The sequence below is a fragment of the Panicum hallii genome, chromosome 3 (assembly GCF_002211085.1).
Source record: "Panicum hallii strain FIL2 chromosome 3, PHallii_v3.1, whole genome shotgun sequence".
Lineage (NCBI taxonomy): Eukaryota > Viridiplantae > Streptophyta > Magnoliopsida > Poales > Poaceae > Panicum > Panicum hallii.
In genome coordinates, this window is record NC_038044.1 from 1,873,268 (window position 1) to 1,897,040 (window position 23,773).

The 23,773-nt window shown below is 46.7% G+C and overlaps 2 protein-coding genes and 1 long non-coding RNA gene across 3 annotated transcripts; 1 reads left to right on the forward strand and 2 right to left on the reverse strand.

The window, feature by feature from the left end:
- Positions 1-3,447: 3,447 nt before the first annotated feature.
- LOC112887709 (NDR1/HIN1-like protein 10) lies at positions 3,448-4,287 on the reverse strand. Its single transcript, XM_025953966.1, has one exon. The coding sequence runs from the start codon at positions 4,203-4,205 to the stop codon at positions 3,585-3,587; it is 621 nt and encodes a 206-aa protein (XP_025809751.1). The 5' UTR covers positions 4,206-4,287; the 3' UTR covers positions 3,448-3,584.
- Positions 4,288-6,066: 1,779 nt separating this feature from the next.
- On the reverse strand, positions 6,067-7,072 carry LOC112887546 (NDR1/HIN1-like protein 3). The gene has a single exon (XM_025953737.1). It carries the CDS (start codon positions 6,995-6,997, stop codon positions 6,356-6,358), a length of 642 nt encoding a protein of 213 aa, XP_025809522.1. The 5' UTR covers positions 6,998-7,072; the 3' UTR covers positions 6,067-6,355.
- Positions 7,073-20,308: 13,236 nt separating this feature from the next.
- LOC112887484 lies at positions 20,309-22,908 on the forward strand. Its single transcript, XR_003227566.1, has 2 exons — positions 20,309-20,340; positions 22,663-22,908. It is a non-coding gene; the product is annotated as an uncharacterized LOC112887484 (long non-coding RNA).
- Positions 22,909-23,773: the final 865 nt, after the last annotated feature.

The window sequence follows — 23,773 nt, forward strand, 5'->3', positions numbered from 1 at the left end:
AGGATATGTACAAGGATGCGATGACTTGTGTTCGAACATGTGATGGCGATACCAGTGACTTTCCAATTAAAATAGGACTACATCAGGGGTCAGCATTGAGCCCTTATCTATTTGCTTTGGTGATGGATGAGGTCACAAGGGACATACAGGGTGATATCCCTTGGTGTATGCTCTTTGCTGATGATGTGGTGCTAGTTGATGAGAGTAGGGTAGGGGTTAATATGAAGTTAGAGCTGTGGAGACACACGTTAGAGTCGAGGGGGTTCAGACTGAGTAGGACCAAGACCGAGTATATGATGTGCGACTTTAGCCCGACTAGGCATGAGGATGGGGACGTTAGCCTCGAAGGTCAAGTGGTGGCCAAGAAGGATACTTTCCGGTATCTAGAATCAATGCTTCAGAAAGATGGAGACATTGATGAAGATGTTAGACATAGAATTTCAGCCGGGTGGTTGAAGTGGCGGCAGGCTTCGGGCGTCCTCTGTGACAAGAAGGTGCCACAGAGGCTAAAAGGTAAGTTCTATAGGACGGCGATTCGCCCAGCGATGCTATACGGTGCTGAATGTTGGCCTACAAAAAGGCGACATGTCCAGCAACTGAGTGTAGCAGAGATGCGTATGCTGCGTTGGTTCTGCGGGCATATAAGAAGGGATAGAATCCGGAACGAAGAGATTCGAGATAGGGTCGGGGTGGCACCTATCGATGAGAAGTTGATTCAACATCGGTTGAGATGGTTTGGACATGTACAACGGAGGCCTCCCGAGGCGCCGGTGCGTAATGGAGTTCTAAAGCGGGGCGATAATGTAAAGAGAGGTAGAGGTAGACCTAGACTAACTTAGGACGAGACGGTTAAGAGAGACCTTAAGGAGTGGAATATCGCTAAGGAATTAGCTATGGATAGGAGCGCTTGGAGATTAGCAATTAATGTACCTGAACCGTGACCTTTGTTACTTTTTGTTTAACCCCTAACCCTTCCTTTGGCTTGTGTACTTTTTGGTTTCTTATTCTTGTTTTCTGTGGGTTTCATCTCTAGCCTACCCCAACTTGCTTGGGACAAAAGGCTAAGTTGTTGTTGTTGTTGTTGTTGTTATCCTTATACTACCTGGCTATACTTTCTCATAATACTGATCAATATTTCAGTAGTATAGAATAATTCGACCATAATATTTACGTACGAGTCGTTTTCAAACACTGGTTGTATTATGCACTCTCTCCTTTCTTCCTTCCTGATTCCATCGCTTTCTCTTTTGGATTCCTGGTCGCCGCCAGCCAGCCACCTCTCGCTGGTGGAGGCCGGCCGCTCGGCGCGTGAATCCACTCCAACGCTAGCGCTGCTGCTGCATGAAGTGGTGGATATGAGCACGAGCTGGTCCGAGTTGGCGCGGTGCATGGGAACAGCCGTAGCAGGCTTCCATGTCGATTTCACCATCTAGACAGTTTAACCGCCAAATCGGTACTTACCACAATTCTGCTTGGTTGCCTCTTCCCAATCATTCTTCCATTCTTTTCTGGTTATTGTTGCCTTCTTGGCTGCTATCTCCGGTTGAATTGAGATTTTATTCGGCTCTGCTTTTTCCCATTCTTCCGATTGCTTTTGGTCACTGAAATCTGAAATCTGCTTTGGCTTGCTTTTGTTTCTTCATTTTTGGTCACTGTCCTCTTGGTGAGTGCTGGTATGCAAGCTTTGGTCAGCTTTAGTTAGTTATCTGTTTCCGTTTGCTTCTTCGTTCGGCGCCTACTGACATATGTAACGAGAGCCGGCGAGCCCGCGCCGTCGCCTCCGCCTTCCCGCGCGGCGAGTGATCAGGGATCGACGGGGACGTCCGTGCCCCGCGCTGACATGTCACTGTACTTGCCGGAACAACTCGGTGGATGGCGAGTATATTTAGCGAGCATTGTAAATTCAGAAGCAACTTCGTTCTTTCCATAAAGCAAAATTACGGAACAAACAAAGCTAGTTTCCCATCCGGACCGAGGTACGTGGGCCGGCCCACGGCACGGCTTTTTGCCTAGCACGGGCACGGCTCGGAATTAATCAGCTTGGGCCGCCACATCGGCACATGGACCCAGCCAGCATGGCATGAATATCCCTCGGACCAACCCGATACGTGGGCCGGTCCAAAAGCACGGGAGACCTGCAAGGCTCGGGAGCCCAAGCACCGTATATGACGCGAGGCGCCCGGCCCTAAACCCTAGCCTCCATTCCCCACTCGCCTCGTCGTCTGGCCGCCTCTTCGCCTCCCCCGTTCCTCGCACGCACCTCCCCCTGACCTCCCCAAACCATAGCCTTGCCGTTGTCGCCAGCATAGATCCGCCGATCCCCACGCCTCCTCCGCCTCTCCTTGCCTAGATTCGGTGTTCCCCTTCCTTCCCATCCCTCTCTGCTTGCCGGATCTAGCTCCTCGGCGGTCCTCCTCGCTTCCCACGCAGCCCGTCGCCGTTCCGCGCCTCCGCCTCACCTCCCGAGCCGCGGCTCGACCAGATCCGACGCCGGCAGGCTTGCCGGCTTTCTCCTCCCTCTACTGTAACTAGTGATGGGGATTGAAGAAGGGGAAAGCGGGGAAGACCGAGCTGTGGTGATGCGAGCCAGCGGTGCCAGATCTGGTGGCCTCCTCTGCTTGCCAGCCTCCTAGCCTCCTCGGCTCCTCTGCTCGCCATCAGATCTGCTCCTCCCTTATTTTGTTGCTTTTTGATCTTGTTCGCCTTCCTCTTCTCCAATCTCCCTCTCCCTCTCCGAGTCTATGGTTTGCCCAAGCTTTCTCCGGTGAGGTTGTTGGCGGCAACTCCTGTGCTCTGACCAAAGGTAACTCCGATGTCCCCCCTCTGTTCGCCTTCCTCTTTTCTTTCTCTTTTTGTTCTTTTATCTTTCTTTGCTTCAATTGTTTCTTGCGCAGGCCGTTGAGGGACCGGAGGCCGGCAATGACCCTACATCCCACAACTATGAGTTGCGGGTGATGGGTATTCGGGGAGATGATGAGAATAATTTTGGCTGCGGATGCAGATGAGTGTTTAAATTTAAGAATGTATTGAGATTTCAATAAATTTCTTGTCATATGTGAAATTTTGAGATAATTCTGGATTAAAGAAGGAATTAATGGCTACATGGGCTCACGGGCTGGCACGGCACGCCGAGCCCGTATAGGATATCTGGCCGGCCCGACACGGATAACAGACCTTCTTGCCGTGCCTAGGCCGAGGTCTTGGCACGTGGGCTGGCCCGACACAGCCTAACCGAGCCAATTGTGCCGGGCCTGATCATGCTGGGCCGAGTCGGGCTCGGACTCGGGCCATGCCAGGCGGCCCGAATGGCCAGCTATAGCTGCACGCGGCGTATGTTCAAGCGATTCATTATAGCTCCCAATTGAATGGATAATCCAATACTAAGTAGATTGAAGGTTCAGAATAATGGCGTCACCGTCACTCATTCCTGAACAATACTCACAATCTGGCTCTGCAGGAATCAACTCGATCGAGAATGGCTCGCCGATCTCCAAGCATATAAGCAAGGACAAACGCGCGCAGCTGCTCAACCAACATTCACTCGCACAAAAAAAAAGTCCGATCCACTCAACCAGCATTATTCATCAGTACTTGACCCTGCACCGGTCGCCGGAGACCACAGCGCCGCCGACGCCGGGGCCCCGGCCCTCCGCCTTGACCGGGATGCTCAGCGAGCACCGTATCCCCGGCTTCTGCCGCAGCTTGAAAATCCTGAACTTGTACCTCACCCGCAGGTCGACGTGGAGCTCCAGGCTCACCGCGCCCCCGCTCTTGATCTCGGTCTCGAGCTCCCCGGCCACGTCGCTGCCGACGGCGACGCCCCGGCCGTAGTCGAACTCCAGCCTCACGTCGTCGCTAGTCTTCCTGCGCTGGTAGAACTCGGGCGGGGAGGTGCCGTTGGCGGCCGGGCCGAGGACGGCGTCGCGGAAGCGGAGGTCGGCGTGGAGGGCGTCGTAGTAGATGCCGACGCGGACGCTGGGGTTGTAGAGGCTGAGGGTGACGGCGAGGTTGTAGGAGACCTCCGCGGCGGACGAGGCGTTGGAGACGGTGAGGTTGGAGAGGGTGGCGGACGCGACGGTGGCGCGAATTTGGTGGGGCTGGAAGTTGGCCCAGTAGATGAGCACGACGAAGCCGGCGGATAGGAGCAACACGAACAAGCGGCAGCAGCACCTGACGACGCAGCTGTCGGTGCCGCTGCAACACATGGTGGGGAGGAGGTGGAGCTTGCTGCCGCCGCCGCCGACGGCTCGCTAGGTGGTCGATGCGGGGCGGGAGACGAAGGATTGAGGGCGGTTTGTGCTATACTTATGGGTGATTTCGAGCTGGCCTGGAGGATTGGCGAATTAAACCTAAGGATACGTGTCTCTCTCTCTCTATATATATATATTAAGTAAGAGCACCTCCAAAAATCTTTCTAAATTTTATTCTCTAAAATTTTCTACATAAAAATTATTTTTTATATATTCTAACTCTCCAACAGCTTTTCTATATCTTGGTACACTGTAAAGTTATTTTCGTTATCTATCTTTGTCTAGTAAGAAATGCGGAATAGAGGATAGCTACATTTAGATAAGCACTTAGAGAAACTGTTGGAGGGTATTTTTCCATCAAAATCTCTATTCCTAACAATGAGCAAAGATATGGAGAATCTTTTGGAGTTGCTCTAAACTTCGTTGCAGTGGTTAGGATCAATTAGCTGGGGAGCTTATTAAATCCACAACATGGTTATTGTTAAGTTGTAGTCAAACGGTAGTGCGCAAAAAACATTTCCTTTTTTCTCTATATTAATAACGCAAGAGGTACTTGGTGTACATCATGATTGCACAATTGGATGGATCCATTATAGGAGTAACTATGAATTGACCTTGACCAGCTCTTGGTACTAACCATTTGGTCACTTGGTTTATTGGTCCGCGACGTGCTTCTTGGCTGCTTCGACCTTCGAGCCTCGGACACCGTGTGTGCACGCTACCAGCGCTGATCCTCCTCCCCTGCTTCCCTGGCATTGGCGAAACCGCCGCGACGCACAGCTGGCATGTTGCCGGAGCCCGGAAGTCCGGAACGTGCGATGAAGGTGGGCCCACCGACGAGCCAGCCCACGCGCCTCGACAAAGGCTGCTCTGTTAGCCGACTTCACAAAGATCAACCACAGCATTTTTAAGCTCACGCGTGAGAGATACGCTCACAGATGTTTTTTCCAGCACCTAAGAGCATCTCTGTAGAATGTGGATATGTATAATTTGAAAAAATTCTCTGATCCAACAGCCTCTGTATCTGGCTAGCCAAAGCACTCCCCTCGCTCGGTACTTTTTGCGAGCCAATGCCGCTTGTTATCTCGCCGTCGCTTTCCCTCGCGCCGCCCTCCCTCCCTCGTGCTCGCCCTCCCGCCATCCACCTCCCGCCGTCGTCCTCCTGCCGTCGCCGGGCAGCAGCGCCATGGATCCCACCGGCAGAGCCGCTGGTGATGGCTGGCTCACCATTGACATCGCATGGAGGTTCTGCGCCGTCGGTTGATTCGCTCGCATCGGACCCCCGTAGGTCGATTCCCTGCGGCTCGAGCACCGCCACAACCTCGCCGACCTCCCTCGGCCTCCACCTCGCCTCCGCCCTCCCCATAGCGCGCCGCCGGCGAGCTCCATGCCTTGGCTATGGTTGCCGCCGCCTTCTGCTGTGGCGCCGCCCCTCTTCCGGGCGACCACCTAGCTAGATTCGCGTGGCCTTTCTCGTTGTGGGGGTACCGGCGACCTTTGATTGTCTGGTGCTATGGGTTCAGGGCCCACGCATGTGAGTAGGGTTGAAAGGGAGTGAGTAACAAAAAGTTCTGATGTGGATGTGATTCGAGTACGGAGAGTCAAGATTTGGAGAGATTGTTGGTTCTCCGCCACCCTTTAGGAAGTTTTTTATTTTTTACCTGATCTTTTAGCTCTTCGTTTAGCTAGAATTTTTACATAGTACGTTAAAGTTGCTCTGCAGCAGCAACTTTTAACTTTATTTCTCTCTCTCTTTTTGCGACGCGGCATCATTGTACTATGCTAACATCAACAAACAAACATCATGTAAGGTTGATATATTTTGGGAGACCTGAACATGTATACATCATGCATGTGTGCGACCATGATATATACTGATCATGAAATTACCTCGTAATTTTACAAATTTTATTGTCAATGCGCAAACAACAGCGAAAGAAAGATTAAGAACACAGCGTTACTCGTAGTAGTGTGTGCAGCAATCAATCGCCTCAACGACCATCTACGCACGAAGAATCAGACTGAGAATAATGGCTCACGTACGTATCTCACAAGCAAGCTAATATAAGAAAACACAAAATTAAGTAAACAACCAGCACTCATCATCAGTACTTGACCCTGCACCGGTCGCCGGAGACAAGAAGGCCACCGACGCCGCGGCCCCGGCTCTCCTTCCTGACGGGAATGCTCAGCGGGCACCAGATCCTCGGCTTCTGCCGCAGCTTGAACATCCTGAACACGTACCTCACCTGCACGCCCACGTGCAGATCCAAGCTCACCGGCCCCCCGCTCCTCATCTCCTTCTCCAGCTCCCCGGCGACGTCGCCAGCGACGGCGACGCCCTGCGCTCCGTAGTCGAACTCCACCTTCACCACCTCGTTGGTCTTGCTGCGCTGGTAGAATTCGGACGGGGAGGTGTCGCTGGCGGCCGGGCCGATGACGACGGCGTCGCGGAAGCGGAGCTCGGCGTCGAGGGCGTCGTAGTAGATGTTGACGCGGGCGCTGGGGTTGTAGAGGCTGAGCTTGACCGCGAGGTGGTAGGAGACGTCCGCGGCGGAGGCGGCGTTATTGGAGACGGTGAGGTTGGAGAGGGTGGCGGAGTCGACGGCGGCGCGGATGTGGTGGGGCTGGAAGATGGCCCAGTAGATGAGCACGATGAAGCCGACGGTGAAGAGGAACCCGCAGAAGCCTCCGCAGCAGTTTCTTCTCGTGGCGCCGCCGCCGCCGCCGCTCCCGCCGGTGGCCATGGTGGACAGGCAGGAGTGGCGGAGGGAGGAGCTTGCTTGCTGCCGCAGATGAGCTTATTAATGCAGTGGTGCTGGCTGCTGGTCTTGGTCGATGAGGTGAACATTATTGGGCCGCTTGGGCTACATATGTACTGGTGATTTGGGCTAGCTGGGATGCAGGGGAACCAATACCAAGCTAATCATCAGGGTTTCGAACATTCTAAGCACATGCCTCAAGGAATGCCAGTGGTGCACAAACACACGACGCTTGGGGCAGCATCTTTAATCTGCACACTTGAAACTTTTACACGCGCGTACTCTTTAGAAATGCAAATATCCTCCAAAGGACCTTTGGGATACATATATGAGTTTTGGGTGGGCTGAAATGCATGTTTTGCCATTTCCAGGTAATATCAATCCAATGGCCAATTGACTATGACCATTGGTGGCAATAGTCTATTGATAGAGCCGCGATGCACCAACTGGCCTCCTCTTCACCCTTGCTTTAGGCCTTTGGCGCGGCACCTTTTTGGTGGGCGTGCGATCAAAGTCTTGGGTCTTTGTTTATACCTTGAGTGCTGCTGTAGTCAAGTAGGGATGTATTAGTATGCGAGGGCGTTGGATGTATTAGTAAATGATTCGTAGCAATTTTTTGCTTAACTTAATTTAGAAATGGATGCGTAGTCAATCAGAACCTCCGGTGCCTGGGGTAGAGAGGAAGAGAAACAAAACATATGAATCGATTGACACGCCATTAACCATCATCAATGGGAACATTACAGTCATCACCACTACAATCACGGCATGACTCGAGCACGCGTCATGGCTTGGTAAGATGGTCTCTCCCCAACCTTTTCTAGTTCTTGTGGCTTTATTTTATTTAATTCACATAAAGGGGCATATGCCCCAATGGAATCCAATAATCTTCACCAAATTCTAAGGAATGTGCATGTCACACCTTAAAATATTTAATTTTAGTATATGAATGTCTTCTAGAATATGTTCATCCATCTTTAGAATTTTTCGAGAATTTTCTAGATTTTCTGAAAAATTACTCTCTTTCTCCGTAGAGCTAAATTCATTTTTGGAAATTTTTAATTTTTTTCTCAAATTCCAAGTATTTTATATGAATTCCTCGTATCCATAATTTTTCTCGAAATTTTTAGGATTCTTCTGGATATATTTTTCGTAGTTTAGATGATTCATCTAGACTTTTCTAGATTTATTTTAATCTTGAAAATATATTTGGAAAGAATGAATCTTTTCTTTCTTTCTTTTCTTCTCGGGCCGAATTCAGCCCGTGTTTGACCCAATCCACCCTAAACCCTAGAATCGTGTCGTGCGCAAGCTTTAGCTCGACCAGCACCCTGATCTCATCGTTCATTGCTTTTCCAACAATAAAAAGTTAATCAAAAGTTTTCCTTTGATGTACTGAATCAAACTCCCTTGTTTTCGCCTTTGTCGTTCCTTCCTGAAGTTTGTGAAGTTAGCAGACAGCCTCTCACCGTCGATCGCCTTCTTCCACTGAGTTGATATTGTCTAGAAGCTTTTCCGTGAAGTGAGGAAGCTACCAAAATTATTTTCCCTTTTTTATTTTCTCTCTATAGTTCCCAAATTTCTAGTCATAGTCGGACCAAGCTGTTTTATCACTAATCGCCAGTTTTCATTTATTCTATCCGCCACCCTAACATACCCCATTCAAGTTCCCCATCCTCTAATCCTTCTCCCTAATCAAATCACGCTCGAAACGGATCCATAGCCCGACTTTGGTGTTTTCCGATGATGTCTCCGGTTTCGTAAGTGCCAGCTCTGGCAACCTGCATCGCCGTTGCAAGACCCCGAATTGACCCGCCAACAACCTAGCCTGACCCCCTCTCTCTCTCTCTCTCTCTCTCTCTCTCTCTCTCTCTCTCTCTCTCTCTCTCTCGTTTCTTGCTCTCGAATGGTCCGTTCGCGTTCGACCAGCACCATCAGCTCGTTTTCATGTTCGGCTACCATCATCCCCATCCTCTTCTTTTCCTTCCTCGACACGGCAGCTATGTCATGCCAAACTCAGCTTTCCTATGGGGGCGTGCCAGGACTCGTTGATCGAGTTCGATCTAGACACGCATGCCCGATCTCATCATACACCCGTACGCCGTCTGCAGGCCGAGCTAGCTGTTCGCCATGTGCTGTTTTGGACTTCGTTCGAAACTAGACGACTCTGCTATTGTGCTCGACATGAGTGTCACACGAGTATGGCCATCCACGAGCTATTAAAAGTTGCAAATCGCTCGACCTCCCTCTCCCTTCTTTCTCTTTTGGGTCCCTTCTTCTGATCAGACTAGTAGCACAAACTATCTGCTTACCAGCTTGCCGAGCGCCTCTCTCCTCTTTCCCTTGGCCCAACACTGCTCAGTCGACCTACCCGTTCATCTTCAGCTAGCCAACATTCATCTTCGACCACACCCAAAACTGTTCAGCCCACCACGACGAACCGTGTAGCACCGGTCGCAGCCTGGTGCCTCGGTGTGCTCGTCAAGCTGGCCTGTCCACCCCTCTTCTAGCCCTCTCTCTTTGCGAACCCTAACGGGCGGAGCGTGAAAGGTCCATCTTAGCCTATCCGTTAGTGCATCCTGATACGGCTAAGGTCTCCTGACGCTGCATGCTACGATGTTGATGGTGCCGTCGTTGTTCCTGGCGTGCTCCCCACGCCCAGCTAGAGCGCCGCGCCCTATAAATTGCAAGGCCGAGCCCTCCCCTCAACCCTAATGCCGCGCGTCGCCGGCCCTAGCTTCCCCATGACTCCTTGCTGTCACGCCTACCTGCACCGCGCGCACCTACCACGCCTCGCGCCCTCCCCCGCGCAGCAGAGTGCAGCCGCCGTTCTGTGCAGGCTGCCGCCGCCCCTGCACCTCGCGCCACACCCCCCTGCATCTGCCCAACGCTGCCACCCTCCTGCACCGCCGCCCAGGTTTGCCTCACCATGAACGCCTCCTGTCTGCTCGCCACGAACAGAAGCGCCGCCGCCCCGGAGCAGTGCGCCGCAGCCTCTTCCCGGCGAGATACCCGCCGCCACGGTGGCTCCCCGCCATGGGTAAGCGGTAAAACGGAACCCCTCCATCTCCTCTTTCTTTTACCCCGCTCCCCATGCTTTTGCGATTAGACCCTAGTGAATCATGTAATTTTCATATTCTTTCTTGTGTCTTGCAAAATCTGCAGAAACCTCTTAGATCTATTGCATCTTTTCAACCTAGCTCCATCCTGATCTTTTCAGATCTAACTCTAAACTTTTCCTTGTTTGCGAGCATTGTTTCTGTGTCTTGCAAATCTTTGCTGCTAGCCCTCCAGATCTATAGTTAATCGCGAGTAGATCCCTACAACCTTATTTCTTTCATGCCATCGTCGTCTTAGATCCGTTTTGACCCGTTCTTGTTGAGTTAGTTTTCTTTTAGCCTAAGCTTCGGTTAAATAGTCTCGTTGTACCGTAGTCCCTATTTTTAAAATTAAATATAGATTTAATTTGATTAATATCCTTTCATCTAGTTTTCCAATTAAAATCCAATTAGATCTTTACTCTGGTTTTCATAATTAATTAACTTGATTAATATCAACTCAAATGTGTTTGCAATTTAATTTGTTTAGTTCAACACAAATCATAAAGTTATACGCTTAGATATTCTTACTCTGGTTTGCTAATTAATTATTTAATTAGAGTAATTTGAACATAGATAATTATAAATTTGACTAAGTTCTACTCCGTTTTTACAAATGCAAAATATAGTATGAGTTAATTATAATGAAGGATATTTTCTTTCAAATATCCTTTACATTTTTTTTCTAAATTGAAGTAAATGAAGCTTATAGTTCTGTTGTTCTCTTATTCGCTGTTGTTCTCTTATATAACATAAATCTTTCGAAAGGTGTTTCTTTTCGATCATAGCTCCGTTTTCCGTGTTTCTTGTGCTCTCGTGACCGTAGCAACCAGCCCTATCCTTTATCCTTTAGTAGGCTCTTTTTAAGCTTTCTTTTTTATTTGATGTATCTGTTCTTAATTGTTCTTGTTTGTTTAATAGTTTGTATACTTGGGCACGATGCTTGTGTAACGTTAGAAGAAGCACGATCCAAAAGTTTTGAAGATTAAGAGTTGCAAGAATAAAGGTTGAAGACTCTGAGTGTGACAGTTCATGTATCTGTAAGCTAGGCTTATAATTTGATAGTGTGAAGTGTACGCTTGTTAGTATAAAACTTTTGTGTGTTTGTGTGAAACTGTTGAAAATTTAAAACACAAGTAAAAAGGGTATTTTTGTAATTACAGAAAAACATAGGGTTGTTTTTGCAAAATGTATTTGGATTAGGGTAATTTCAAAATAAGTGAAAGTGGTTTTGTAAACATGTTTTCCTTAAAAATATATTTATTCAAAAGTTTCATTGGAAATGTGTATGTTGAAGTGTGTAAAAATTTTGGGTAAAGTGGTAAAAACAAGGGTATTTATGTAATTTTATAAAAGTATAAGTCCTTATACGCAAATAATTGAGTTACAAAAGTAATTTTCAAAAGTTACTAGGGGCCAAATTACAAGAATGCAAGTAATCATGACAGTTCGGAAAACTTGCAATTAGGCCCAAGTTGTGTGTAGAATATGTAACAAGGACAAATCTTTAGAAAACTTAAAGTTAGTCCAAAATTTCAAAATAGAGTTGCATACTTTTAGTTTTTGAACTTAAACCCTAAAGCAAAGTTGTAGAGCTTGAAAAGTTGTACAACTTTCATTTTGGTCATTTCTCCATTAGAGTCCTGTATCAGTGGGAAATTTAGTTTTACTTTCAGGCCCTTGAAGTTTTTGCAATTTGCAAACAGGTCCTTGGCGCCTTCAACCTGTCTTCCTCCTCTGGACGCCTCCCCTGTTTCTCTGCTTCACTGCCGCCGCCGCCATCTTCTTAATTCCGGCGTCAGTGCAGTCCCCCTCGCCCCCCTCTCCACTCCAGGCGCCGCCTTATCTCTTCCCCGCGCTTATCCCTTCTCTCCCCCGCCCATTCCTGTGCTGCCACGCACGGACCGCCGCCCGCCCGAGCAACCAGTGCAGCTCACCTGAGCCGCCGCCGTCGTTCCCCGGCCGTGCGCCTCTCTCTCCCCTTCCCTTTCCTATAAATAGCACCCCCGGGACCTATAGAAGCCGTTCCCCCACTCCGTTGCACCCCTTCCATGCTGCCGCCCAGTTTCCCCGCGCCACCGTGCCGTTGCGGCTCCTGCTCCACGCCGGCGACCACCTTTCCGGCCTCCCCAAGCTCGGCCAAGCCCTCAATCGGGTGCGTCGTAGTCCCCTCTCGCTTCCCACCCCCTTCCCCTTGCGGATTCACCACTCCATCACCGGGATTTGTGATGGAACAGAGCTTGCCCCGGCCGGCAATGGCAGGAGGACCTGCCTGCGAAAATTCGATTCTTTATAAGGGTCTGAATGAAAGATCTCGGTTTCTTTCCCTTTTCTAATGTGCTGAACTTGGAAAACTCCTAGAAAATCGTAGAAAATTCAAAAAAATGTGAAACCAGCTGCATGTGAATCTCCATTTCAAATTCTATCACTTTTGTTTTATAACCATGCTGTGAAAATGAATAGTTTGTGCTGTATTTAGAATAGAAGTGAATGGGTGCTTGTTATTTCATGTGAGTGACATTTTTGACTTGTAAATTCAATAGAAAATTGTAGAAAATTCCAAAAATTACAAAACCAGTTTTGTTGGAAACTAGGTTCTGAACTCGATAACTTCTATTAAGTGAGTTTGATTTGAAACAAAATAGTTTTGAATCAATATTGAATCTAAAACATAGAAATGTAATATCCAATCTGTAATTCCAATTTTTACCCTATAAGGTTAACTTTGTGATCATGATTTTTGATATACAAATTTCTATAGGACATATAAAGTGATATAAAATCTTCAAATCTAAATTCATGATATGATTTAATTTCTTTTAAGATAACCATTTCAAATTATTCTGAGCAAAAATTTGTTAAGTATACCTTTTGAACTTTAATCAATTAGATCTCTTAATCATGAATTATGAAGTAATCTATTTTTTTAAATATTCAAAATCTTATAACATTCTTTACTCAAAAAGTTAAAATTCAAATTTAAATCTGAATTTAACTCCAATTTATGTTTTAATATTTATCTTGGATTAGTTTAATTTATTTATAATACAATTAACTAAATCTTTTCAGTGAAGTTTATCTAATTAGATCTTTTAATCAAAATCTTTTAAATACACAATAAGCTGTGTTTAAGTTTTCAAAACTTTATAACCCTAATTACTTAGAGCTCATATTCAATTTGAATTTAATCCAAATTTGAGTATTTAATTTCTGTTTTCAATTAAATTAATGCTTTAGTCATGAATTAATACTTATAATTCAAGGCTTAGATTCCTTTTTATACCATGAGTTCTTGTTGACTTTTAGATTGCAGTTCTACTATGGATTGAAATGAAAAATGTGTGCATCCATTGAACTCCATCTTGCATAACATGTAGACTCGATCTCTCCCGCCGACGGAAATTATCAGCTAATCCCGGAACCAGAAGGAGGTTATTCTGAAGATCCTAAGGACTTCGTCAGGGAATTCTCTGAAGGCCCGAACCAAAGTTCGGACGTTGTTAACTTGACTAACCCCAGCCCCGCCCGTAAAGGCAAGCCCCGGACATATCCCCTTACTTTATTTACACTGCAATCTATGCCTGTCTATATTATATCTTGCATTAAGTCTAGGAGTTGAAGTGAAACCCTAGATGCATGAATCCTAGGAATCCAATGTAATGTTCCCGAGTCCTTATCGGTTAGATGCTTCACTAATAGGACCGGTAGAAGTCGGGTGATTTCCTGTCACTCGCGCGATATAGGAATTGTAATGTTTACATTCCTGTTACCACTACAAGGATGCCGGACGGGAGTTTTGTACGGTATCATAGTCGAGATGATACCCCGTCTGTATTGATGAATCTGATAAGGTCGCAGTGTGTGGTAGTGCGGGTTAAGCGTTGGAAAGTACTAGCCACATGCCGTGAGTTATGGGTAAGCGGTAAGCCTAGTAGCCAATCGGCCCGAGGAGTGGACATACCTCCCACCACATGTATTTGGTTCTTTTGGTTACTTGGTTCGACTGGGGAAATACGTGTTGCAAGGGCAACCAGGAATACGGGTTTTGTAGTCGCGCTACAGACGTATGTCCTGCACACATTGGGTGTGCGTATGTTCCTGCAGTCGCTTGTGGTGGCTCTGATCCACGAGTCGGAATGAAAGGCAAACGGTTGCTTCGGAATGACCCTGTGGTGTTCCAAGCGTGTGTGTTAGGTTTACCTTGCAAGGTTAAATTCGATTCGAATCGTCCGCTTCTCACGAAGATTGAGACTGCTTGATCCCTTTACCACATAGAGTAACAAGAGCAATATTATGGTTATCAAAGATGATGTTTGACCAAAGATTATACCATGCTTGCTTAGATATAGGTGATTACTTAGAATGGATAATTAACTAGAATCTGAAAGCTAAAACTTGAAATTAAGGATCTACTCTTTGTTGCTTTTCAGCTGAAACTAAACCCAGAACCTTTATAAGCTTTCATAAGTCTAGTTATGGGCTAAGTATACCCAATTTCGGGTAAGCCTTGCTGAGTATTAGTATACTCAGCCTTGCTAGTTATATGTTTTGCAGGAAATGTCTTGAAGACCCTACTCTTCCCTTGCCTTGGCCCTGTGCTTTTCCAGAAGGTTGGTCCGTGGAATGGGATCCGTCCCCGGCCAGCACTGGTGATATCGAGCGATGTCGTGCTCGGGCTTAGCATGACATCTGTCTTATCGACGAGTTGTAATCATCGCGTATGTTTTTCCGCTGCTAAAAACCATAGTTTAACAGTTTGTAATCTTCTCTCTGAATTTAATCTTCGTACCTCTTTTGGAAACCCTTGTAACATAAATTCCTCTGTGATGTAAAATGTGATGGTGATTGTATCTCTGGACTCACATTCGTGTGAGGTAATCTTATTTGATCCTGTGTATCGGTGGTTTATCGGGACGTTACCCGACAGGCCAAGGGATTATACCGTTTGAAGCACGTTGGAGCCCTCAGGATTGGACTCACGTACTTGAGCCGGTATAATTCAGGTTGGTTCTGCCACACTGAGCAGTTATTCTCTAAAAGAAAGTCAAGTGTTTTCTTGATCATTCCTTTATCCTAATAATCACAATAAATACAACTTTTCTTTATGCATGCACCTATCTTAATTTTGATCGATCCTAATTAAGAATATGCCTAGTCTTTATGATCATTCCTTACTAACCTGGATTTTACTTTTCTGTTGGGTAGCTACTATTTAGTTGCTATAACTGGTTCTGGTACGGGAATAATTACAACCATGATGACAACAATGATGATGATATACCTGCGTCGCTTCATGTTTATGGATAATTTGTGTTGTTAATCATAAGATCATATCTGTTTAATCGGAACATGGAGAACCACCCAGGAAAACAGTGCAACCACATTACTATATGGCTCTGATGTTGACTAATTAATTAGAAACACTAGCTTATGACAATCTTACCGTAAAGGCAGGAGGGGTTGCATCGATAGGGTATAGCTCGATCCTCTTGAGGCTTTGATACGCGGTCCTTGGGTAAGGCACTGCCTCACTAGGAAGAGTTATGACCGCTTTGACTTGAAATCTTAGCGGATTGTCATAAGTTATGAAATCTTTGTAAAGGCCTCTAGTGAATCTCTAGCCACTCACCTTGAAAGTGTTTAAGAGGCTCACGACCTCGGGCAATATGGGAGACACGAATTGTGGTTAAAGTGTACAACCTCTGCACGGTGAAAACTCATATATCAGCCGTGCTCACGGTTAAAAACGGTTTGGACCCTCACATGATTAATGAACTTGAAGATGAATTAAATCGTGGACCATGTTTATGGTTTTAGATATGCTTCCGCTATATATGATTAATGAACTAAAATTGCTTATCGCAGTAAGACAATCAGTCTTTCCTTGATTTTAGCCTTCATGTCATATAATTCCCAACACTTGCTGAGTACCAATTATAAGTTTACTCACGCTTGTTATAATTACTGCTTAGAAAAGAAAGTTGCCGTGAAGCCTTTTGAAGATGATGCTGAGTTCTAGGTCTACGCAACTTCCGGTCGATTGACTATGAAGTTTGGAGTCTTCATTTACAGGATAAGTTGTATAACTTTGATAAACTTTATAGTCTTTTAGTTCTCTTAGTTCTCTTTTCGTGATACTGTTACTGATTATTCACTGATGAAATCACTGTACATATGATGGCATGTATAGTTGTGCATTCGGTTTTATCTTTAGAATCAAATTGGGTGTGACAGTGCGGAAGCTTCCTGACCATGGAGACAGTTTAGGTTGAACAAACAAAGTTACACGCGTCCACGTTTTGGACTACATTTTGTACAAAATTGGATTGCTATATATAGGCACGGTACGTACCTGTTGGCTTGGACTACACGTGTTCACATCATCTCTATGTAAACAAGCCTCTCGGAACACAAAGGGTCACTTTTTTTCCTTCGTCTCGCCCCCTCCGTACGTCGCCGTCGTCCCCCCTCTCTGTTTCGTCCGGCCTCGGTGTATCATCGCGCGTCCGTTCGAATCGGCCCCGCATCCACGGCCAGCGTTTCAATCCCGCCGCCCGCCGCTGCCAATTATAGCAAAAGAGCGAAAGGGCAAATTTTTTGTCATTCGCCAAAAGTGGCAAAAGAGCGATAATCTTGGACCCCTTCCATATCACGTTCACGCCCTGTCGCCCTCGCCATCGCCCTGACGGCCGCGCCCGCGACGATCGCGACCTCGCCCTCGCGGAGAAAACGAAACTGCTCGCCTCGCCCTCGGCCAACCAACCAGCGTGGCGGCGGCGGCGCCCTCGCCCACGCCGATCGCAGCCAACCAGTGCGGCGGCGGCGGAAGGCGGCACTGCCTCCGCCCTGGGAGGGAGGACTGGGAGATCGACCAAAGGTGCCGCGGTCTGATCTCCTCTGCATTGCCCGCCCTTCCCCCGTCCCACCCACCTCGGCGCCGAATCCTGGCAACCCAAAATCCTAGACGGTCGGGCATCCCTCGACGCTGGCCTCCCGGCCCACGACCCGTCGAGCGATCCCAACCTCAGCGCCGCATCGACATGGCTTGCGCCGCTGAGATCGACGGGGTCGGAGCGCAGCGGCTTGCGAAGGCGGCACGATATGCGCTGCTGCTGCCGATACCCGCTCGCCGGACTGGCAAATCTCCGGCCCCCAGCCCCTGCCCTATGGACCTCGCTGTCATGGTGCGCTGAGCACGAGGGGTCTCGCCATGGCGCAGCGCGTGGAGTAAGACAGGCCCGTCGGTCTACGCTGACCATCCATCCCTGGTGGTTGTGTGAATCGGGTAAATGCCTCTGGATCGAGATTCACGGCCACCTCGTTCTGGTTGCCTCTTAGCGAGCCAAAAAGAGCTTCCACCGGGGCTGATCAGTGGACAAAATCTAGACTAACTAAAATTGGATTGAATTCTACTATTTTGGGATCTAATTATTGCAGATTTATATGGGAGAAGCTAGACCAGGCCCGTGCTCCAGCACGTCCAGCACGGGCCCTGGCTCCTCGTGGGACTAAGTCGTGTTGTCTCGCCACCATCAGAATCAAGCCATGTGAGCTCAGGTAAGAGAAGCTATCGACTACCCCCTCCGTCCCTTCTTGCTCCTATTGTTGATTATGCCACTGCTTCTGACTTCATGAAGAAATTTGGCGTGGCAATGTGAGTTAAATGTCAGTGGTGATTATTCAATCGAACATACAATTCGTTACTCAGATCGCTTTGAACCATATTCAGAAATTCTAAGTTTTTTTTTTTCTGCTGTATACTTGTATTGCTTCTACCATGTTTTTATACTGAAACCCCATTGATTAGAACGGGGGGAGATGCTGGTCTATAACTTGCAGTAAAAAACAAGGCTCCAATTCTTAGTTATTTGAACTCACTAATATAACTATCTTATTCCAATACTACAGGTGCCACCTTTGCCAATTTGTGATGTCGCATTGTGGTCTGACCAGTTTCATCTTCTTCTATGTTCTTTTTCCTTTTTTTTCACATTTGCTATTTTCTGTGTCTGAAGAATAGAAACATGAATAGATCTTGTTTAATTTGTCTGAAGAGATCAACTATCATTCTCCTCTACAAACGAGTTCCTCTTACATTTTGATTCCAGTGCTGGTTGTTCTGATTTAGCTGTGAGCGTATTGTAGCTATTTCAATTTTATAGCAGGATGAGGGCATTTTGGTAGATACCAGACAGTGTATCTTGCACTTATGTTTTTTGGTGAATTTAAAGCTTTAGATCTCAGTGTGAATTTTCCTTTCTTTTTGAAAAGGTCGGTGTGAGTTTTCTCTTGCACACAGAACTCATTATTATGGTCATATGCTAGCCACCTGAAAATGTAAAATCAAACATTAAATAGATCTGAACAGTGAATTTAAGTTACACACTGTCTACCTTGGTGATTATCATATTTCTTAACTCTGAATTTTGCTTTGGTGTTCCTTTGTATACTGGTTAGGTATAGTGATTAATTCGAAGCTATCATGGTACTATGCCTAAATGGGTCAACGACCTTAAGAATATTATCTATCAATGCATGGGTAATTAGCACCATAATTTTGTTTTTGAAATATTTGCCTGAATAGATAGAAAACGTATCATTAGACACTACTCCAATCCCATTGCTACTTCTAAATGCATATGCATTTTGTTACCTTAGCTGTTCGATTCCACATAGTATGCTTCAAATTGGAGTTAAGTTTCATTAGCAGTGAAAGTTAGACATGTAAAATATCATGTGCTACTATTCTTTTTTTCCTGAACAATCAAATATTCAGATTTTGCTATACGTTGCCTATGCAATATATTATGGATACTCTTGCTGGAGTAGCAAGGTGTTACGGTATTTCGGGGATCAGGATGCGGCTGCTGTCTTTGATATTATATTTGGAAGGAGCTATCTCAAGAATTACCTGATTTGGCTAGCCTGTGTTAACATTCAAGACGAAAAGGTGGGCAATGGAGATGTTAGGCAATGGAGATATTAGGCCCCCTACAATCCTGCAAATTGGTTAACAATTACCATGTTTTTGGCTTTTATGTTACTACAGCAAGTTCTTTCAGAATGCTAAGATCCTGCAAATTGGTTAAGAATTTTTATATTACTACAGCAAGTTCTTATTTAACTCCCAAATTACGTGCACTACAGGGCATTGTTGTGATGTTTTTTGAGGAATGGCTTTTCTTTTTCTTCTGAAATCTGTGTGGATTCTCACGGGATTGTAGACCTTTCACCTAGCTGGTCCTTTTGATGTCACAAAGTTAAGATATTGATTGTATTGAATAGCAGACTAGGTGCTTGAGAATTGTAGTAATATACATGTTAGGATTGAAGGCCTAAGCAGACTATAACAATGATCATGAACCTTGGATGTTTGTGGAGGACAATCCACACATCAGACTATAACAATGCTGCAGAAGGGCCTCTTCCAAAGGTACGTCCTTTGACTATCTATGGATGATATGGAGTGTTATTTCAAATTATTCTCTTGGAGATAGCATTTTTTTCCATGAAGCCAACTGTGTTTTTCTTTTTTAATTTAGAGTGCTAAGCAAACTCCTAAATTTCACTTAGAATGAGGGATCTGAAGATGAAAAAATCTACCATTTTGCTAAGAGTATTAAACTTTTTAATCCTTTTCTTTTAATGTTCAACAAACGGCTACCAAGTCTGGTAAAATTTCTATTGTGAGAAAGATTTTTGAATTTGCATCTTCTTCTGCTGTTTGGACAATTTATCACCCATGTCTAAGACCAAAATGATGTTCTGACAGAAATAACCTGTGTCTTCTTCCATTTTCAACCAATATATAGCATCCATATTTAAGATCAAAAGGAGATGCTGTGTCACAAGTAACATGTAACTGTGCAAGAAACTGTAAGTTGAACCTGCAGATTTAGCTAAAGTAATTTGAGAAGCTATTTACATTTAAATTGAAAATTGAAATATACCCAAACTATATGTGCAGGAGTCCGCTTGTTATGGGTACTGATGTTTACCCAACTGTAAGCCAGTCCACATCAGTGCAGGCATTTGACGAAGTAATTGCAAAGCTGATCAAACAACACATATTCCCACCCCTTTTATCTATGTCCCTGCATGAAAGAACTCTAATGGATGCTTTGTTCCAAATTTCGATCAAGTTGCTTCTTATGCACTTAATCCTTTTGTCTATTGCACTTTGGATGCCTGTAACATCCCAGTTTTCATCACTATTGAAAGAAATGCAAAGTAAGGGTGTTTGCGTAATTTTATAAAAGTACAAGTCCTTTTATGCAAATATTGATTTACAAAAAGTAACTTTTAAATTTACTCAGGACTAAAGTGTAAAAATACGAGTCATAATGACATGTCTATCCAACATTTATGACGAGTCTATCCCGTCATAATGACATGTCTATCCAACATTTATGACGAGTCTATCCCGTCATAATGACATGTCTATCCAACCATTATCACAAGTCTATCCCGTCATAATGACATGTCTATCCAACATTTATGATGAGTCTATCCCGTCATCATGACGTGTCATAAATGCTTGCATTTAGATCCTGAATTTTATAAAGTTTTACTCTTTAGGACAAAAGCAATTCAAAAATTCATGTGTAAAAACATAAGTTTTGAGTTTTTGAATTTGAGCCCTAAAGCAATGTTGTAGAGTTCGAAAAACTCTTCAACTTTCGTTTTGGGCATTTCTTCATTTGAGTTTTGGATTGATGAGAAATTTCGCCTTACAGATGAGCCTCTGCAGTTTCCTGAAATTGCGCATAAGTCCTTGGGGAATTCGATTTCCCTTTCCCCTCTGTTTTCCTTCTCCGGTGCTTTCTTTATCTTCACTAGCAACACCATCCCCCTTGATCTATAAATAGGACCCCCCCTTTCTTTTGCCATCCACCTATGAGCAAGTTACATAAGTTGTGGTAAGCTTAGTGTTGGACTAGCCACTTAAGGTTGTGCGTTCCTTCGTGACTTTGTCGCTCCAATAAGGTACGTGTTAGTCTCCTGGTTAAGCTGGAGTACTTAGTATATAGGTTGTGATTCATCTGTTGGTAGACTCCACCTCGCCATAAATCAGGGTCGTCGCACACAGCGCCGGCCGAGATATTTTTCCGCCGCGCGAACCGCCTCACCTCATTTAAAAAGGAAGCCGACGCACCTCCCTGCCGTCCCCACCCACGCTCGCTTTCGCTCGTGCACGCGCGACACACCGGCCCCACGACGGGACCGCGCACTGCCGCCGGCACCGCGCCGTGCCGCCCACCTCCGCGTCCCCACCTTGCCCACGCCGCTGCAGCGTCCTCGCCGGCTTTGCCGCCTCGACGCTCGCGTCTTCAATGCTGCCACTGTTTGAGCTGACAGCGAGCTGCCGCAGCCCACGCCGTCGCCGTCCCTGTGCGACGCCGCTGCTGCTCTCCTTGCCTATAAAAGGAGCGAGGCCGTGATGAACTCCACCATCAGCCCTAACACACCGAGCCGCTTCACTTTGCCAGCTGAACCACTTCTCCCGAGCCCAGTTCACTCACGAGACGGAGCTCCAACAGTTGACCCTCTCCTCAAATCATGTACTATCTATTTCTCCTATTTTCATCTCCATTTGAGCTTATTTTATAGCTTGCTTGTGTTGTTTGCCGGTTGCGCCGTTTCCGCCGTAGATCACGGAGTGACCGAGGAGGAGCCGGCCAAGGAGTACGAAGGCCAGTACAGCGCGCCGGAGCCAGAAGACCCGTACCACGAGCAGGAAGCCGCCGCCGCCGACGCGTACATAAGCGAAGGCAAGTTTCATTGACCCCTACGTGAGCGGTTGCATCCATGTGAGGACGTCTAGTTGTAGCTCTGGTTTAGGATCGATTACATATACCGATGCTTGAGTGATTGAGTGTGCTCATACATGCATGTGAGTAGTTATGCATATCCAGAGTTGAGACTAGGATATGAAGGGATTTGGTTGAGGCTAGGGCAGCTGGGTATGTTGGAGCCGGCGCTACCGTGGTGGTAGACTGGCAGGTGAGTGCTACCGTGGAGGTAGGCTCGAGTTGACATGTTGAGGAATGGTTGCTGCCCTGGTAAACCATAAGGACCGAGTTGTTTTGACATCTCACCTAGCTTACTTTAGTACGACCACAGGTTCCGTTATGGGCCGGACTTAGCCTAATCCCACTGGTTAGCCTGACGGTCGCAGGGATGGTTCACGGGTATAGACCATTGGGGTCAGGGCCCGAGGGTTTGTGCGGCCGGGCTGGGGCGTGACCACGGCTGGGTGTCGGCTATGTCGGTTGTCCGTTCGGGCAGTCGAGCTTGTGGGTACAGTGTACGACCTCTGCAGAGGGTAGAATCCATTCGAATGGTCCGTGTCCACGGAATGGACAGGCTACGGTGTGGTCCTGACAACTAGTAAGCTACCTACTGTGGGTTGTGTCGGGAAGAGTTGTATAACTTAAGTTGCATTACTAATGCATTGTGATTAATGTGCATCGTGCATATCATTCCCCTCCCGTAGGGTGAGGTGGAACTTGCTGAGTACTTTTGTACTCACCCGTTTATGACTTGTTGCAGAGGATCCTGATTTTGTGCCTGAGGAAGGCGAGTAGTTCGTGCCCTATACCCAAGTCTGGAGTGGTGCCGTCGCAGTAGAAGCCACCATGTCAGATGAAGAGTTTACCCTCGCGTTTATCACCGCTATTGTTGTATTCCTAGTTTATGTTATTATTGTAATCGAACGTATTAAATAAAGCTATGTATGACTGTGGCACCACTTGTGTAATGTATTTTCGCCAGAGACTGCTTTCTGGTGTTTAAATATATGTTTAGCTCCGGTTGTTTAGACCGGGGTGTTTCAAGTGGTATCAGAGCCATGCTTGGCTGTAGGACACGAACCGGTAGTAACGATGACCGTAGGAGCCCTAGGATGGTCAATCCATGAGACCCTATTAGTCCTTAAAACTTTATCCTTATTATGCTAACCCTACCTTTGTAAGTTAGATGGCGGATGACTGGACCACCACCTACTGCATCAACGAAGATGGATTTCCCAGGGTGCTTTATGCTGCCACGGTGCGACTGGGTATTCCGGAATGACCGGAGTATGCGGGTCGCGAGTTCATGGAGCATGGCACCGAAAGCTGTGAGGTCACCGTCCATATTGGCACCAGTGATAAATACTTGGAAATGCAACCCTGGAGCATCACCGCCACTGGAGCCCGTATGCCTGACACCATTCAACTTGCAGCTCGCAAGGCACTGCGGTACCTATGCCAGATGTTCGAATGGCACTTGGGTTCCACGCCCATGAAGTACTTCCCACCGTTGGATCGTAGCCGTCCTGCTTGGGCAGCGAGGATCCGCAACCTGGAAAGTCCCGCAGGGACAGAGAAGAACCCCACAGTTGTCGCTATGTCTGGCTATTTGCTTAGCCTCGACGATTTGTGCGACCAACTGCATCAGCGTGTGAGAGATTTAATCCAGCGTGCTGAGGGAGCGGAGTCCCGTTGGCATAAGGCTAAGCTGGCCTTAGCTCAGGCAGAAGCCCGAGTGGCTGAAGCTGAAAGCCGCCTCGCCATGGCTGAAGAAAACCTTAGGGAACAGGCAGATCGCCACAGCCAACTCCTTAGGGGTGTTTACCTAGTGGACCGTGCCAAGCACAAGGAACGCCATCCCAGGACCGCCG

Coding starts and splice junctions, on each gene's coding strand:
- LOC112887709 (XM_025953966.1), bottom strand. CDS start 4,205: ATGTGTTGCAGCGGCACCGACAGCTGCGTCGTCAGGTGCTGCTGCCGC.
- LOC112887546 (XM_025953737.1), bottom strand. CDS start 6,997: ATGGCCACCGGCGGGAGCGGCGGCGGCGGCGGCGCCACGAGAAGAAAC.